The 19,297-nt window shown below is 54.4% G+C and overlaps 1 protein-coding gene across 5 annotated transcripts in view; it reads right to left on the reverse strand.

The window, feature by feature from the left end:
- MAEA (macrophage erythroblast attacher, E3 ubiquitin ligase) overlaps positions 1-19,082 on the reverse strand; it is a 33,350-nt gene extending 14,268 nt beyond the window's left edge. For 2 of the 5 annotated variants that reach the window (XM_057502063.1, XM_057502062.1), the window contains exons 1-2: positions 18,931-19,082; positions 1,314-1,496 (exon numbers count right to left, since the gene is read on the reverse strand). In XM_057502063.1, coding sequence (XP_057358046.1) covers positions 1,314-1,496; positions 18,931-18,999 — 252 coding nt within the window. In that variant the 5' untranslated portion in view covers positions 19,000-19,082. Of the gene's footprint in view, positions 1-1,313; positions 1,497-15,786; positions 15,941-18,930 lie in introns of those variants that run through there. The other 3 variants (XM_036921462.2, XM_036921461.2, XM_036921464.2) reach the window with 2 other exon arrangements.
- Between the last annotated feature and the right edge of the window lie 215 nt (positions 19,083-19,297).

The following is a 19,297-nucleotide window of genomic DNA, read 5'->3' on the forward strand; positions in this document are numbered from 1 at the left end:
TTTTCCCTCTCGCTGCTTTAAATATTTTTTTCTTTCTCTTCTCTTTAGTTTCACTATGTGAGAACCCTACATGGGTTTATTTTTACTTATCTCATTTAGGACTCTGAACTGGAGGCTTCCATCAGTTCTGAGTCTCTGCCCTGCACCTGTTTCCTCTGTGGACCCTGCCCCCACCGCGGGCCGTCTTGCCCTGCCGCCCCCTGCCCGTGTGCTCTGCCTCATCTGTGTTATGTTCTGTGTTCTCTAGGCCTAACTTCTAGCTCACTAATTGCCTCTTTAGTTTCGTCTAATTATTAAAGTGTTAAAATGTGTTATAACAAACATCTAAGTTTTTCATTTCAGTTACTGTATTTTCCATGTTAGAGTTTTATTTGGTTCTTTTTAAACTCAAGTCCCTTTTTATACTTTCTGCCCTGCAGGTATTTTCATCTTAAAATGCAGTAAACACAGTACCCGATAGCTGCTGACCCTGAGGTCTGCGCACATCTCTTCCTACTGTCTCTGACACATCTCCTGTGCCTGCTTACCTCTGCTGACTGTACCCGAATAACTGGGTGTCCTCTGCATGCAAGAACCGCATTTACTCAGCCTGGCGCCTGTGCACTCCCAGCACCACTTAGACCTGAAGGTGAGGGGCCCCTGTTGCCCAGGGTCCTGACCTGGGCTGTAATGCTTTAAGGGCAAGTCTGCCCCTGGGACCCTCCTTTGGGTGCAGACCTCCAGATTAACCATCAGGCCCCTCTGCTGGCCTGGGTCCTAGTCTACCTAGGCCTCAGAGGGGCTCACGTTGTGTGGCCAGTATCCCAGGGCTGCAGTGGTGCCCTGCCTGCTCCCTCTCCTCTCTGGCCCCGTGCCACCCAATGCTGGGGTCACCTTTCTGTGTGAACTCTTCTGTACATAACTAAGATGTTTTAAAATGCCTATCACAATCTTGGGGTTGTTCTCAGTGGGCGTATTAGTCCAAACTATCCTACTTTTTCCAGTAATAAGAAACCCTATGTGCTGTTTTGAGGTGAAATTCTAAAAATAATGAATCAGTCTGCTGCCTTTCTTGGCCTTCTGTCTGGGCTGGACACTCCAGGCTTACAGGAACAGGAACATGGGATTGTAAGCCACCTGCCAGCCCGAGTGAGGCTCCACAGCTACATGGAGGGAGATGCCCTCCCAGGCTCCAAGCTGCTGCAGTGACAGCCGTACCTCACACCACCTGGCCTCTGGTGCCCACACCCAGAGGGCGGCCCTGTTCCTAAAGTATGGGTGGGCAGGGTGGGGCCTGGGGGCAGGGCAGACAGGATGGTGGGATGCAGACTGACCTTCCTCTTGAGGACACTAAGCTTTTCCACCACGCCATCCAGAAGGCTGACCACAGAGTCCACGGCAGGGCAGCCGCTTAAGGTCTTCTCCAGCTCGGCCACCACCATGGTGACGTGGCTCGTCTCACGGTCGATGTTCTTCTGAGCAGCTCTAAAGCGCTTATTCAGTGTTTCATAGGGCACCTGGAGGAGAGAGAAAGCTGAAGGGCCACCGGCCCACTGCCGTGCGAGCCCCAGTCCTACGAGGACCTACACCGATGAAGGGTCAGTCGCGCTCCTGGCTGAGGAAGCTAGCGCTGAGAAGCATCCTGTCTCTACATCTACAGGCGTAGTGCAGCCTCCGTTGTTTCCACAAAACTGTTGGTCCTCCCTGAGAAAAGTGTCCCCAGTCACCTAGAGTAACAAACAGGTAAGGAAATGAGCAAAAGGAGAGTAGTGCCAAGGGCTTTAATCAGTCAGACAGAAAGACCCAGGATGAACCATGCTGAGACTGTGGGTGCAGCTGGGGTGGGAGGACATGCAGGCACACACGGATTAAGGTTAAATAAAGTGCGGGCATTACATGCCGGGAAGTTATAATGAACACCTAACTCATCTCAATGAAAGAACGCTTTTCCCCCAGCTATAAAAATAACCTTCCTACAGAATGCATGAAAAATACAGACCAAGGGTAACTAGAGGGCCCCACTCCCGCTCTGCCTCCCAGAGAACGTGTGACATAGGGCAGACATGGCAGAGAGCAGATATGGCAGACAGCGGGCGTAGCAGAGCGTGCACGGCAAAGCACACACGAGGCAGAGAGCAGACATGGCAGAGCACAGACGCAGCAGAGCATGCTTGGCAGCACGTGTGACATTCCTCCCAGCCCTCCCTGTGCCCCCCAGTGCTTGTCACAACATGACCAGGCTGTGGACCCAGCACTACACCCTTGGGCATGCTGGAGACACTCACTGAAGACGAGAGCTTCCCATTGCTAGATGCTCAGCAGCATGCTGTGTGGGCGGCCAGCAGACCCGTGCAGGAGTCTGTGGCCACTATTCTACCCAGGCCCATGTGAATACCCTGTCTGCAGCCGTGCCCAGCTGTAGGAAAGGTCCCAGGGAGCCCTGCCAGCTCCACCACCACTGTGAGGCACCAACTGTGCTCCAGGCACTGAGCCTGGCAGAGAGGTGGCCCAGGGCTGGCTTGACCCCTGGGCTTCTGGAGAGCTTGGACCCAGGGCCACAGCCAAGGGGGAACCACAACACGGTTCCTCCCCAGAGACCCAGCAAGGCTAGCATGTCCTCACCCCTGGCTGCCACTCCCACTCAGTGTCCCCAGGGACACGGCGGCAGGAGTAGATGTCCCCATCCACACCTCAGGGTGGCAGGCAGAACGCCACCAGACGAGCCCTGTGTGCCAGGTGCGGAGGGCGTGGCCAGTGGCTGCTGTGCCGGGGGCTCTGCTCGCTGATGAGCAAAGTCGCAACCTGTGTAAGGAGGGCGGGGAGCTCTGGGGTCACAACACAGTTCAGGCACTGAGCACAGCAGGCAGTGGGATAGCCGGGCCCAGGGGGTCTGTTCTGGGGTTCAGAGCCACCCGTGGACCCCGGGTGAGCACCTGCAGCACTGCATGCGTTGGGCACTTGCCACAACTCCTGGGTGACACATGTGGGCCTGTCGGGGCCACGTCGCTACCCTCCCCACCCCCCACCTACCCCCCTCCTGAGGTCAGCGCCCCCTGTACACAGTGGGAGGGTCTTGCTTCTTCCCACACCCACCACCAAACACACCCCACTTAGAGATGGCACCTAACAGTGCCGGGCACACAGCAGGTTCTAACAAATGTGGCCAATGACCGAAAGCAGGCAAAGTGCAGACAGGATGAAACCCCCCAAGGCAATGCTCTGGAGCACCCTCACCCCTGCCCCAGCCTGCCTCCCGCCCTGGGCTCCATCAGGGCTGCCCCGCCATGAGACGGGCTTTCTAGAGGGCATCAAGTACACTCAGTCTTTGCTACAGCCATGCCATGGCCTGGTGCGACCAAGACGGGGATTCTTTGCAATGGGAGCACCAACGGGCTGCCCTCAACATGGCACAACACACACAATACCTGAGACGCTGACACACCTGCAAACTGCCACAAAGGTGGTGTCAGGAGTCCTCAGCGGTATCTGCCATCCGTGACCTCCCAGGCCCGTCCCAGGCATCTGTGGTGCACAGGGAATGGAGCAGCTACTAGCAGATGGCCAGCTGTGAACACGATGCCCTGATCTCCACGTCCACGGGGAGAAGCACCCCACCCAGAGCCTTGGTTCCACGCAACATGCCTCAGAAGAAAACAACACAGCGCAGCACACAGGCCCACAGGGACCCCTGCCGCGGTCTTGGCCAAGACGTGAGAAGCTCTCAGACGGGGAGCAGAAGCCAAGAGGCGGTGGGAGGCTTCCCGGCAACTGTGTGCTCCTCCAGAATGTGGGGCCACCCCTCCAACCCCAGTGCAGGCATCAGCCTACTGCTTCGAAGCACAAGCTCTGGCTCCAGGCTGCCAGGAGCCCACAGACAGGAAGGTGTCCCTCACACTGCCCAGGACGGAGGACTGCAGGGAGCGCACAGCCCCACCAGTTCCGCTACAGGCACCCTAGGCCTTGAGGCCACCACCTGGCCCACGCGCTGCGTGGGATGGCTGAGCATCGCTGGTCTGACCTGAACTGGCGTTTCCATAAGACACGGTACGGCAAGGTTACTAAGAGACGGAGCAAGGCGAATCCCACGGTGCATGGTGCACATTGAACAGCAGCTCCATGGTTTTATCAGATTCAGGTAGTAAAGCTGTACTTCAGTAAATACAATCAAACAGTCCTAACAGAAAGGAGAAAAGGTCACAGGTCTGCACACGCTGTCAGTCCAAGCATGCGCCAGCTGCTCTACGCAGCCGCATGGCCGGCTAGAGCCTTACACATGTGGGACACAGCCATGTGAGGCACAAGCCCGTGCCTGTGAACTTACTGGACTACACCAACGCCCCACATGCACCCCCCGCTTTCTGACATCAGCCTGGAGAGCTCAGCCCAGAGCCGATTCCAAAGCCAGCCAGGAAACCCCTTAACCTTACCCAGAAAGGAAGTGGGCGACCTGCAGCCTCCACCATCAGCAGGAGGTTCCAAGTGAAGCTGTGAGGCTGTAGTCAAATTCAACTCTTGCATATTTTGATGAAATCAACTGACAGTCGGGGACACTTCTGGGGTGCAGTTAACAAAACAGCCCACAGCATCTCCAAGGGCCTCTGGTGAGGGCCGCTGTGCTCTTCACATGGCTCCCAGTCCACACAGCAGAGACGGCCCCCACAGCCACCTGGGGGTGTCAGACACTCTTTCGGCTCCCAGCACTCACTGTCAGCTCAGTACAGGGTCTGCGCCCGGCCACGGGCTGCACAGGGCTAGGCTTCAGGACCCCACCTTCTGCTGCCTGCACCCTATCTGATCCCCGCCCCCCATCTGGTTCATGCACCAAGCAACTGGTATGGGGTCCAAGGCCAGCGTGAAAGCAGCCCCTAGAACCTGGAGAAGTAGATTTGTTGTCACGAGCCCCTCAATCTGTGCTACTTTGTTACAGCGGCTGGAACAGACTAAGATGGGCCCAGAGGTGCAGTCCTGCAGGGCGAGAAAGGTCTAGAGGCACACGATGTGCACACAGCTCAGACCGCTGGACACTAAAGTGATGAAGATGGTCAATTTCACATGTGGATTTCACCCAATAAAGGACCCCTAAAGGACTGTGCCAACATATGGGCAACAGTATCCGATTTCAAGACTGACTGTAAAGCCGCAGCAGTGAAGACAGTGTGGCCCTGGTCTAGGAGCGCACGGGGAGGTGAGGGGGGCACAGCCAGCAGTAGGTGCAGATGCACAGTCCGTTGTGCCCCACCAAGGAACCACGATGGGCAGAAGGGCCTGGCTCTGCAACAATGGTGCCAGGCTGGGCACCCACTGGGGAAGGCAGTGCGCCCATTTCCCTCCAAACAGATCACAGGCCTGAATGTAAGCTTGACAGGAGGCAATGTTCACAGGCCTGGGGCGGGGAAGATTTCAATGGGGCACAGAGCGCACTGACTGTACGAGAAAATGGGTAACTTAGACCTTATCCAAACTAAAACTTCTGCTCTTTGAAAGACAGTTTAAGGTAAGCCACAGACTGAAGAACATTTACGCGCAGTACACAAATCCGACAAAGGACTTGTGACCGGGAACACATTTAGACGCCTTACAACCCAAGAGCAATGCGGCAGACAATCCCATTTTTAAAACATGCAACAGACTTTAACAAAAATTTGCAAAAGAAGACAAAGGGTGAATAATAAAGATGTGCAGCATCACTAGTCAGAGAAATACAAATTAGAGCTACACTGGGGTGCATGAGGCTCACTTCGTGTGTCACCAACTGGGCCATGATGTACCCAGCCACTTGGTCGAACACGATCCTGGGTGTGTCTGGAAACAGCATTTCCGCAGGTGGACTGGGCAGAGCAGACAGCTCTCTTCACCACGGCAGGCCTCACCCAGCCCGCGACAGCCTAACTGCGGCTAGGACGTCGGCTCTGCCCACTGGCTTTCGCACTGGAGCTCAGCACCAGCTCTCCTGGTCTCCAGCTTGCTGACTGCAGATCTCGGGGGCTGCTCAGCTTCCACCATCATGTAAGCCAATTCTAAGTCTTGATCTGTTTTTCCCTTATTAGTTCTGTTTCTCTGGAGAACCCAGACTAACAGAGGATGCTACCATGTGCCAAGAACAGTTCAAATTCAACAGGCCAACCCCAGGGTCAGCCAGGCCAAGAGCCCCTGCGATGTGCCACTGGCAGAGGTGCGCACAACCTGAGGACACCCGCCAGGATAAACACACACTTGCCCCATCACTCAGCAGCGCCGATCTCAGGAGGGGTGAACATGTAAGACCCACAGAGATTGGGGTGCAAATGCTCACACCAGTTTTATTCATAGCAGCCCAAGATGGCAACCAACTCCAGCCTTCATCCACAGGGATGGTGAACAGACGGTGGGGCCCCCATCCAAAAGAACATGACTTGGCAGGGCCATCAAGACCGATGGCCTACTTGACATGGGGTACAGCTCAGTGAACCCCAACACAGGCAGAGCGAGGGAAGCGAGACACGGTGCACCCGTGGGGGTTCGTCCAGGGGACTTCCTGACGTGGGCAGTGCAGCTGGAGAGCGGTTCTCCCCTGGGTGACTGCTCTCTGGAGACATTTTTGATTTGTCACAACTGGGTGTGGCTGTAAATTTGCCAAACTACAAAAGGAAATTATATGGAAGAAAACCTTATTGATCCACCAAAAAGGAAAGAGAAAAAGAAAACGTACAGGGAGCAGCAGACAAAATACGATGGTGACAGTCAGTCCACAATATCAGTAAATCACTCTAATTCTGGACAGAACACTGCAACAAGCCTTTTCTTTCTAAAACATCTCAGCAACCAAAGAAGCAGACAGACAAAAAACAGAAGGCTAAAGTCAGTTACTTGGACACACAATCAGTACAAACTACCAGAGGTCACATTCCTTTTTCCCTCTGTACTAAGCCTTTAAAGCCCAGTCTGTTTCACACTGAGAGCATGCATCCGTTTGGACCAGCTATGCTTCAAGCACTCAGCTGCACGTACGGCTGGTGGCTGCTGCCCTGCATGGGGCAGCTACAAAACACGCTGAGAGGTCTGGGGAGAGCTGGACTCACATCACTGGTGGGGTAGGAGGCGGACAGGAGCACAAAAATTTGGCCTAACCTGACCAGCTCTTCTGCTCCTACGGCTCTGTCCTAAAAACTAGCTGCACACGTGTGCAGTGCTGTGCCTGCAGATGTGAAGTGGCAAGCACTGTGCCCGAGTGTCCTCCAGTGGTGTACTAAGCTGAATCACACAAAAAATGCTGCTAGGCCATCATTTTTTATTTTACCGATTTTAAATTGAGATATAATTCACCATGATCCACCCTTCTACAGTGTACAATTTAGTGGTTGCTAATAAAATCGTAAGATTTCCCAAACATTGGTCTACTTTTAGAACATTTTCATTGCCCCAGAAAGCAACGAGTTGCCTACTAAAGCCCTTCCCACATAAGGCACCCACCCCCAATCTACTCTCTGCCTGTAGGATCTGCCCACCCTGGACATGTCACGTACAGGCACACCCCAACTTACGGCTTCATTTTACCACGCTTCGTGGATACCACATTTCAAACTGAAGACTATAAGATGATTAAGTAAATGGAAGGCTTGTGTGGTAACCCTGCACTGAGCAAGACTATTGGAGCCATTTTTCTAACAGCAGTTGCTCATTTTGCATCTCTCTCAACTCAATGCTGTGGTCATTCTCACAGCATTTCAAACTTCCCCATTATAACTCTATTCATTATGGAGATCTGTTATCAGTGACTACAACTTGCCGAAAGCTCAGGCAACAGTTAGTTTTTTCCTAGCAAAGTGTTTTTAATTAAGGAGTGTACACTGGCTTTTAGACACGATGCTCTTGCGCGCTAACAGACTAGCGTAGCATATGCTCTGAATGTGCGTGGGGAGGCTGAGACGTTCATGTGGCTCACTACTGCAGTCCTGGGGTGGTCTGGAGCTGAGCCTGCAGCACCTGAGGTCTGCCTTATATGGAGTCATGCATTCTGTGCCTCCTGCCTTTTTCTACTTAGCACAGTGTTTTCGGTTCACCCAGGACATTAGCAGAGCTTCATTCCTTATGGCTGAAGAGCATCCACTACACGAATGTGCCCCACTTGTTTATACATTCATAAATTGACAGATATCTTGGCTGCTTACACTTCCTGGCTATTATGAATTCCTATAGGCTATAAAGATTCCTATACAGGCTTTTGTGTGGACATGTCTTCACTGCTTTTGCGGCTACACCTGGAAGTGGAACTGCTGGACCACATGGTAACGGTTTCACATTCTGAAGAACTGCCAGGCTGTTTCCCACAGCATTTGCACCATTTCTCCACATCTTCATCCAACACTTGCCCCGTCCACCTTTCTCACTGCCGTCACCCTAATGGGTTCAGGTGGTTTCAGTTTGCACTGACGGCTGATGCCGAGCGGCTTCTCACATTCTGATTAGCTCTTTGTGTATCTTCCCTGGAGAAGCCTGTTCAAGTTGTCTGCTCATGTTCACGGGTTGTCTGCATGCTGCTGGCCTGTAAGAGCTCTTCATGCATTCTGAACACCAGGTCCTCACGTGTCTTGTGCATACTCTCTCATCTGTGACTAGCCCTCAGCAGCACAGGCCTTTCACTTCAATGATGCCCAATTTACTGGTGTCCGGTCACGTGTGCTTGAGGTGTTGTACCTGAGGGCCACTACCTGATCAGAGACGAACACCTTTGTTTTCAGCTACATCTTTTAGGGCTTTGACCCACTTTGAGTCAATTTTGTATGTGTGAGGTGGGGATGCAACTCATGCTTCTGCAGGTAGATGTCCAGTTGTCTTGGCACCATTTGTTGAAAAGAAATGTGAGCCTTACAACTTTGTTCTTTCTTAAGGCTGTTATGGACCATGTTTGGTCCCTACCCCCACCTGTCCCAAATTCATAGGTTGAAGCCCTAATCCCCAATAGATGGTATCTGGGGTTGGGGCCTTTGGGACATAATTAGTTTTGGATGAGGTAACAAGTTATGGGACCTCCACAGTGGGATTAGCGTCCTTTTAAGAGGAAAAGGTCAGCAACTATTTCTCACATGTAAGGATACAGCAAGGTGGCCCCCTGCAAACCAGAGAAGGATCCTTACGAGGACCCTAACCTTGGACTCCCTTCCTTGAGAACTGTGGGAAATAAACACCTGTTGTGTGAGCCACTCCGTCTGTTTTTGCTATAGCAGACTGAGCTGTCTCAGGTAACTGCGTTGGCGATTCTGGGTCCCTTACCTTTCCAGATGAGTTTTTGGACCGGCTTGTCAGTTTCTGCAAAAAAGCCAGCTACTGTTCTGATGTGGACTGTGCTGAACCTGTAGATCACTTTGGGGAGCACTGGTGTCTCAACGGCAGGTGCTGTTCCCAGTTTTGTATTTATGTACATTAGTATTTCGTTATATTTAGTGCTGCTGTGATAGCAGTAGCTATTTCCTCGTTTCCTTTCTGACAGTTCACTTCTAAGGCACACATACATACAGCCCTCATATGCATGTACCCTATATATACAGAAATGCAACACATTTCTGTACACTGATCTTGTATCCTGCAACCTTGCTGAAGTAGGTTATTAGTGCTAACAGGTGTGTGTGTGTGTGTGTGCACGCCTATGACACACAAGATCATTATCTGCAGCTTTACTTCTTCCTTCCTGACCAGAATGCCTGCTATTTCTCTGTCTTGACTTAACAGCTCTGAGTAGATGCTCCAGGATGATGAACAGAAATGGCGAGAGTGGATGTCCTCATCTCATCCCTGATCTCAGGGGACAGCTTTGGGCCTTCCACCCTGAGCATGACATCTGCTGTGATTTTCTCATAGACGCCCTTTACCAGGCTGAGGAAGGCCCCTCCTATTCCTGTCAGTTGACCATTTTTATCAGCAAAGGATGCTGGATTATGTGCTTTTCCTGTGTCTACTAGATGATCATGTGGCTCTGTCTTTTCTGAAACTACTTCTGCAGGGTATCACACAGACTGTCACGAGTTGAACTAACCTTGCACTCCTGGGGCAAGCTGCAGGATTACCTGGTGCGTAATTCCTTCCATAGTCATTAGATTTGGTTTGCCAGCATTCTAGCATTTGCTCACGGGAGCCGGTCCGCAAGTTCCTTGTGATGTCTTTGGTGATGCTGGCCCCACAGACGGAGTTGGGGAGAGTCTGTGAAGGACCAGTGTTAACTCTTCTTTAAACATGTAGCAGAATTCTCCAGTGAATCCATCTGGGCCTGGCATTTTCTGTATGGGAAGTTTTCTTGAGTCTCTTTACATGATGGCCTGTCCAGCCATCCTTTTTTAACCTACAAAATAGCAACAGTATTTGGTTCAACTCAAAATTTTCTGTTTGTGCCTCTTGTCCAACATTCTGCAGGACAGGAGGCCTTGGGTCTCTCTCATCCATCTGAATCAGCTCTTTAAGGTTCATATTTGGTGGATTTTTAAGTTTGCTATTTGCTTTTAAATTCTGATTCTATCTTACCAGGTTACACCAAAGACTTATATTTGTACTCATCCAATCTACTCAATTTTTCCTTGGTAACCTGTTGCATTACAGCTTTTAAGATTACAGGATTTCTCTAGTTAGCTGATTTTGAACTGCATTTCCTCCAGTATGTCCTTACCCTTCAGTGACTCACGAGAAGTAACTCTCCTCCTCGGCGTAACAGACACAAGCCTGCAAGCACACGAGGCTGAGGCTTGTGGGACGTACTGCACCCCTCCCTGGCTCAGCAGCCTCCCACACTGGTCCGAATCTCCTTCAGATCTCCGGTTCTGCACTGTTGGCTGGAGCGTCTGGCAGAATGTGACGCAGAAACACATTTTCTTTTGTCATCACCAGCACAGGAAGGAAGGGTTCCCATAACACATGAAGTCTTTTATCTTTCACAATTAAGAAACCTCAGGAGGCATTTCTAAATATTTACCACAAAGCTAATCACATCCTCTGAAGCATGGGACAGAGCCACGAGCAGCAGTTTACATCCTTCTATGTCCTGGGGAGTTCTGGCTCCCGTTCTGGCATGCGGCATGGGGCTGCGGCCTTGCACATCGCAGTGGCTTCACACTATCCTGCCTGACCTGAGCTCAGCGCTCGCCCACAGGAGGCTCACCAGGGACAGGAGTGGCTCAAATCCCCTTTTAAACAGGCTTCTTGAAAACTGACACATTTCTGGTCAGCTTCTGGAGAGATGTGGTGAGACAGACTTTCCACTTCACAATGTGGCTGACAAAGCTCAAGGCGAGAGGAGCCCTGTCAGCACGCAACCTCCCCACTCCCCGGGCACCCCACAGTCTCTCTGCAGTCCACTGAAGTGCAGCTGGGCACCAACCACTGCAGCGAGGGATAGGGAGCACCAGGCTCGCCTGCCTCCACCGCCCAAAGCCCTCATCCCTGGCCGGCTCACTGACCAAACACAACACGCGAACCAGTCCAGGCACCAGGGTCCATCTGCACACGTGACACTAGCGAAATACGCTTTCTCACTGTTAGGTGCAATACAGAAAGGGAAGCTGGCAGTTTTGCAACTAGACTGTAATGTCAGCGATCTGTTTCTGGTGTCTAGCGGGGCCTGGCCCTCCTGGGTGCTTCCCTTATTGTAAATGAGAACTACCTCACAAGCACTCAGACAAGTCAGATAGTGTCTTCAGACCTGTCCTCAGGACGTTCTAGTCCCTGCAGGGCCGGCCTCCATTTTCCAGCAAGTCTGCTATGTTTTCTGGGTACATCAACATAGCATGTCTCATCCACTTATTCCTGTTTCAATTCTTCTCTGGACATGATGCCAAAATAGCATGAGTAGTTGGTCTGTTAACTGACTTATTTCCTTTCTGCCCCCCACAGAGTTTACAGTCCTAGTAGTAAGAGACAGAGAAGCAAAATGCAGTGCGCCAGAGGGCAGTAACAGCTAAAGAGAAAAACGGGGAGAAGTGGGACACGGCTTCCAGTTTAAGAAAGGAAAGCTCACTGAGAGGGCACGAGCCAGACGGGCTCTGGTGGAACCACTCCGGGCAAGGCCAGCAAGTGCAGAGGCTGAGGCCCACCATGCTGGGAGTCGTGGCTGAGGGTCAGTGGGTGGCAGGGAGGCAGGGGGAAAACCACAAAGGGCCTGAAGGGGCCACCCTAACCACTTCAGTCTCTACCCCTAGCAAGATGGGAAGCTACCAGGGCAGAATAATGGTGTCATGTGGCAACCCGGTGGCTATGCTGGGTGCCGGCACAGCAGGGACACGGAGAGGGAGGTGCTGGGCAGGAGAGAAGAAAGAGGTGGTCAGATCCCAGAGGTACTCTAAAGCCAGGCCAACAGGATGTGTGGATGTGAGCAGTGAGAACAGAGGGGTCAGAGCTGCGTGGAGGGCTGCCCCCACCAAGACAAGAAAGATGGGGATGGACGCCTGCAAAGGACTTACATGTGCTGAGAACCGCAGATCCAGGTGAGGATGTCTGACAGGCCAACAGGGCCAGGGCTCTGGGCTGGGAAGGAGACCCCCTGGAAGTCAATGGCATGCCTAGAGGGTCCTCACAGCACATGAGACCACACACGACTGCCAAGACAGAGAAGGGTCAGCAGGCTCAGAGGAGGAGGGGCTGAGGGGAGGGTGAGGAACACGGTGTGTGGTGTCCTGGGAGTCAGAGAGGATGGCATTTTAAGGAGGGGCCACCTGTGCACGCTGCAAGAGGGGGCAGGCAACACACACCAAAAAACCATCAGGGTCTTGAGCTGCACCATGGGGTTCCCTGGAGACCCCGCCAGAGTGCTGCCAGGAATTGATGAGGTGAACAGGCTGAGAAGCCGCTTAAGAGGGAAGGTGGCCAGCTCAGGGGGTCTCCCGCGGGGCTATCCCTTTGTGGTCAAGTAGAAGCCAACGGTGCATCGGCCATAAGCACAGGAGGAACTTCCCAACCAGAGGGAGGGATACCCATGTAACCAGCAGCTCCTTACTGTGCCTCCCGTGAGCTAGGAGATGGGAGTGCGGCAAGCGCCAGAATGCAGCCCCAGGCCTTGGAGCAAATTCTGATGGGGCACCTGACAGAACAAGCCGCAGGCAGACTGAGATCAAAGTGAACACAGAACAGGACAAGACAGAGCACAGCAGGAGCCACGCACCCCAATTTCATTCAGGGCCAGGGAAGCAATGAGCCCTCCAACACAATGTTTTTTTCTCCAAGGTCTGTCTGAAGCTAGAAATGGCCAGCCCTAAAGCCTGGAGTCTGAGCTTGAGAATAAATGCTGAACAGTATTTCTGGGAGGCCCCACAGAGGGAACGCCATGGCACCTTCTGCCCCCACCCAGCCCAGGTGATGGGGCTGGAGCCCCAGCAGCCAGCGGGAATGATGAGGGGCTTGCAGGACTGGGAAACACAGGTGTCAAGAATATCACTGGGATCTGAACCAGTCTCAAACAGGTGGCAGGAGGGTGCTGTCTGAGGCAGTGGGCTGGGTGCTAAGGGGCAAGTGTAGGCCAGGAGGCGAGGCTCAGGCACCCTCTGGTTTTGCATGCGGCATCTCCCAGACCTGTAGAGACTCAACAGGTGGCCTTCTGACCAGGGGAGTTCAGGGAGAGACCTGATTGGAGGCAGGAATGTGGAGCCGAGGGGAGCTGAGACCTCTTCCAGGGCTGGCCACTGACGGAAGACTGGGAGGACCCTGGCCTGGAGGGTGCAGGGAAAACAGCCAGGGCATGCTGGGTGAGCAGTGGGGGCAGGAGGAAGGCACCCCACAGGCTAGGTGAGCAGACAGCTGGGGACGCCACTTCAGCATCACTGTCACAGTTACCTTCACAAGTTCTGGTACACTGTTGGGGGCAAAAGTCCAACATGAGGAGACCGGGAAGAGAGACACAGGAGGGAGGGGCAGAGCAAGGAGGCAGCAGCCAGAGGACACGAGCCACAGAGGGATTTGGTTCAGGTGGGGCCACTAGTGCACACTGATTGGATGACCCATTAAAAGGGGAAACTGAGGCAGGAGGGAGGAGACCCAAGTGCTGGAGCCACAGTCAAGAAGGGGCGGACTCCAAGCACAGCCGAATGCCATGGGGTAGATGCAGAAGTGGGGGCCTGGGGGCACTCAGAAGGTGGGCCACTGGGCAACATAGTCCGTCAGGACTGCTGCTTGGCAGACGAGAAGCCCGCCTGGGTGTTCTCCGTTCTGCCACATCAGACCGAACGTTCAGTGACAACACATAGGCACTATTATGTGGTAACTATGGTAACAGCACATCCTTCTTTCAGAAACTTTTCAAAGTAACCCGATCCCCAGGCATAGACTTTAGGAGACAGGCACCTCAAGAGGACAATAGCTGCCCTGTCCAGAGGGAAGTGCTTGACCACATTTGGGTCAGCACCATCCCCACGGCACCTCTGCCCGGGAGCTGAGCAGCTCCTGCGGCCACTGGCCTCTTCTCCTTGGTGCCAACAGGCTCTCCTGACCTGCGCCCCGTGCAGCCCACCACACCTGCAGTCTGCAGCGCCGGCCCAGGCGCTCGGCAGTCCCGCGAACGTGGCCTCTGTGCATCTCTGGGAACCTAGGGGACTGCGTGCCTACAGTGTCATGGCCCGCCAGACTTCAACCACCCACAGAGCTGCTTCCCCAGCACAAGTGTCCACCATGCCAAGGCCGCCCATGCGCATCCATCCCTGGAGGCCCGGAGCCCTGCTGTCCCACTAACCTGACTGGTCATCAGGCTGTGAAAGGACCTGAGATGCGGGTGTGCACCTGGGGAACCAAGCAAGCAGTGCCAGGACAGGACCTGACTTCTCTGAGCACTGCAGCAGTGGCTGGGGCACAGGCGCCCCCAGCTGCGGCCATGCTGTCCCACCCAGCTGCCTAGCCGCCTGCTTTGTGCTGAGGATTCGAAGCAGCTGAGTGACCCCTCCAGCCTCTGGCCAGGCAACAGGTGACCTGTGTGTTGGGCGCAGGGCTCCTTGCCAGCTGGGGCTACCTCTGGCTGAGGGCTGGCAGATAGTTCCCCACAACTCCAGCTGCCCACTAGAGGACTGGGTATTAGAAAGCCTTTTCTCTCCCGACTTGTTTCAAACAGCACTCCTTTAAACGCACAGGCAGCCTGCAGTGGGCGAGCAACCTGCCCTCACATAGACCTGTGCCACCCAAACCACCATCAGGGCTGAGCCCTGCCTGGATGGTCGAACATCCAGCCCACAGCGTGAAAGAGAGCCAGAGGCGGGGCCATGCGGCAGACAGGCACCTCCCCGTGCCCTGGCTCTGCTTGTGGAGTGAGCAGCAACGTCGGGCTCTTCCAGGGAAGGGCACAGGGCTCTGAGGTTCTGGCAAGGATTGGGCCTGAAGACAGGAAGGAAATCGTGACCTGAGTACTCACAGACCACATGGAGGACCAGTGTCTGTAACGGGACACAACTGCCTTCTGAGGATGGGCCTGGCTTGCCGTGGAATTCAAAAAGTCTAAATTAAAAAGAAGTTAAGACCCAGCCTCAGGCCACCATCGAGGTCACAATGTGACCAGGCTGTTATGCTTACCAGCACTTCTCAAACTTGAGCACACCATTCCCCTAAGTCCAGCCAAGATCGAGTCTGGAAAACTGCTCTGAATGTTGTGACTGTAGCACCTAACTGGCACCGAACCTCCCACGGCAGGTACAAGCCCAGACTGTGACGCGGCAGCGCAGCACCTAGTCAGTAAGACGGCCACCAAGTTAAAAGCAGAACATTTCACTACACTGCAGCGAATTCAAAGACCCAGGAGACTACACCTACAGACACTGCCCCACGTGAGGAGGAGAGGACAATGGGGAGAGGGGAACTGGGCTGGGGACTCCCTACCAGGCCGCCTCCAGGTGATACTCAAGGCGGGGAGTCAGGGATCAGAGCCAGGCCTCCCAGGGACCCACGCCAGGGCCCATCCTGGGCTGTGCAGACTGCCACCTGATTTGGGAAGTGATAAGGAAGGCCTCCAAGTATCTTTTACTGCAGCTGCCTGAAGGGAAAAAAATAGAAGGAAATGCACCAACATATTAATGGGACGATAGAGTAATTTGGAGAATAAACATAAATTACTTTTATAATCAGAAAAAAGCATTAAAAAATATAATTAGAACAGAGCTTACAGTTCAAAACTTTGGGCTACACGCCCAGGTTTCTCCCTTACCCTGCACGGAGGCCTGAGGAGCATGACCTGCAGCCTGGCCCCAAAGGGCACTCAATGGTAAAGGCTCCATCCAGGGCTGCAACACTAGAGCGCGGCCCCACGGACCACCCATCATCATAAGAACATAAGCACAACTTCCATAAAGCAAGATCCACTCCAGCAGTTCCCAAGGGGTGGTTCTGCCCCCCAGGGGACACCTGGCAAAGTCTGGAGACACTCTGGGGACAGGGTCCTGGCACATGGTGGGCACAGGCCAGGGGTGCTGCTAAACATCCACAACCCATGGCCCCATGACAAACACCTGGCCCTAATGTCCATGGGGGTGCAGAGGCCTGGCTGGTGCACCCTGCCACAGGAGAGGGCTAGTGAGAGCGTGCGCAGGGCAGAGCACCTCCTGGCCTCCCGTTCCAGTCTCACCTCCTAAGAAGTAAGAGCACCAGAGCTCGCCACAGACCCAGGAGCCCATCAGCCCTGACGCTGCACAGAAGCTGCCAGAGCCGCCAAGCCTCGGCAGAGAGGAATCCCCAGCCCATCAGGGCAATAATAAGGGTCCGGTGCACGCTCGCTCCTCGGACCAGAGAAGAACACGCACGCCTCCCAGAACCCCAGCCCCTTGGCCCCCACGGCCTTCTACCCTGACATCTATGCCATGCACCACCCCCAGTCCTGCTGCACGTGGGTCAGGACCCCTGCTCAAGACTGAACAGCAGAGCAGTTAAGCTGTCAGATCTTCCCAAGTTCTGTTTAGTAACAAATGCTTCTCAGTCAAGAATCCCCGTTTCCCAGTCAAACTTCATTATCCACTAGGAATTACTCCTGAAAACTTCCAGGAAAAACAATGTTAACTCAGCAATGACACACATGTCAACACGACAGAGGAATTATGATACCGGATCGCAGCAACCTGTGAGGGAAAATGGTGGAAATAGCTCCTTTAATTGCAAAAATTCTACCTTAAAAATTATTTAAAAAAAACAAGTAGAACGCTTGTTTAATCTGAAAGCGCACTTAAAATGACACTGTACTATCTCATCACCTGTATAAGTACCTAAATGACTATTTTAATCAAAGGCTACTTGGTAATTCTGTAACTCAGACTACATTCCTCATCATGAAACAGAGAGGAGAATCCGAAGGAGGAATCTTGTCCCACATTCACCAGCCAGCACAAAAACGACGCCCACTACAGTTCTGCTCTCTGAAACTTCTTGCTGTCAGTTCATATAATAGGCCTGATGGTGGCCGAGGGGGACAAAGCGGTTCCTCCATGGATGTCTGTTTTCTGAGGTAGGCGGTAGAGACAGGACAAACATCAGCCCAGGGATGTTTAGCTGGGGGCCTTGGGCGGCATGGCGTCGCAGCCTCCCAGGCCGCAGAGTCTTCAGAGTGGAGCACAGAAACACCAACCACCTACATCTTGAAGAGGTCTGGCACACATGTCAGCAGCAAGTGGGGCTGCTCTTCCCTGGCTAAGGCAGAGAGCCACAGAACTGGCTTCTGCTCTCCTGGGGAGAGGCGGTGGTGGTCTGACTTCAGTAGGGATGTCTACACTGGGTGCCTCGAGGGAGATCCCACCCTGTCCCCCAGCCACAGGCAGACCTCTTTCACCCTGAGTGAGGGTGCTGTCCTTCCCTGCGCCTGGGAGGAAACTGAACGCTGAGCTCCCTTCCCCCAGGTCTCCCGGAAGTGCGAGCACAGGGCAGCCCTCAAACCCCAGGGGCCTGGCTCAGCTTACCTCAACCCGGCCACCCAGCACCACCACTACCGGTCACCGCTCAGGCAGCCGGAGATTCTGGAGACCTCTGGGAGGAGAGGAAAAGTCCCCTGACTCCCAGGAAAAGAATTCAGGCTGAGGAATGCTTGTCCACACTCTCCTCGGAAGGCTGTGACCTTGACCTTTTAAGGAACTTACTTCCAACCCAGTTAATAACTGTTAGGTCATCTACTAAGAAGCAATACCTGTCCTTCTGGTAGGAACACCAATTTCACCCGGAATGGAATTCGATTGGCTAAACCACCGTCCAAGCTCAAGCAACTGGCAACCGAGTGGCAAGGGCTGTATTTCAGGTTTGGTGAGTCCACAAAATGGGTCCTATATTAAGTCGTCAGATCCCTCCTTACAGGTTCTCTAATTGGTGACCGGAAGCCAGCATTCTGACATAAGCTTCTGGGAGGACAGACAGCTGGACAACCGCCTGGCGTCAGCTCGGCCATTGTGGCTGGGGGCGTGCGACCTCACACCCCCAAAACCCCCGCATCCTTCCCAACGTCCGACGTCCGGCGTCACTAGCCTGCTGACCCCCAGAGCTGTCACTGGCGCAATTCACGCCCTTTTTAGGATGAAGGGGCCACAATCAGGCTCCGGAGGACAAAGCGGGCCGCCAGGCACACGCTCTCCGCGCCCAGGCACGAAGACCCCGCAGGCCTAGCAGGGGCTCAGAGGCCACATGCCACACCCGCGAGACGCAGGCCCCAGACGCCAGGAACCCGGCCCTGCACATCTCCATCTCCCGGGGAGCCCGGTCCCCGAGCCCCGCAGGCCCCCGGCCCCGCAAGACTCCGATGCCCGGGCACCCGGCCTCGTAGGCCCCCAGCCCAGCACCCAGCCCTAAAAGTCTCGCAGACCCCCAGCTCCCGGGAGCCCGGCTCTGCAGGCCCCGCAGACCTCCGGTCCTCAGGAGCCCGACCCAGAAAACCCCCAGCTCCGCCCGGCGCCCCAGGCCGCGCCGCAGCCCCCGCCCTGCCCCACCCCTCCGCTGTTCCAGGTTCCTGCGGCCCGCAGGCCCGCCAGGAGCGGCCGGCCTGCCCCGCAGACGTACCTTGAGGGTCGGGTACTCCTGCACCTTCAGGGTCATGGACAGCTGGGCGGCCGACTCCTGCACCGCCATCTTGACTCGGCCAAAACATTAGCGGGCGGAGAGGAAGCGCCGCGCGGCACGCCGGGTAGTGACGTCGCGCAGCCGTCAGGGGCGGGGCGGGCCTACGCGTCTACACCAATCGCGTTAGCCCACCGGTCAGAGGCCTTGGAAGAAGGTGCGGCCTCGGCGTGCGCACCGAGAGGTGCCCGGTCTGACCAATCACTGCCGGCCTTTCTCTTGTTCAGCCAATCAGTGGGAAGCCTGGAGGGGCGGTTTCCGCCAGGGCGGCTCCCGCCCGCCCAGGAGGCTGTGGTGAGGCCTGGCCGCC

This window comes from Manis pentadactyla, chromosome 5 (assembly GCF_030020395.1).
Source record: "Manis pentadactyla isolate mManPen7 chromosome 5, mManPen7.hap1, whole genome shotgun sequence".
In the NCBI taxonomy this organism is placed as follows: Eukaryota; Metazoa; Chordata; class Mammalia; order Pholidota; family Manidae; genus Manis; species Manis pentadactyla.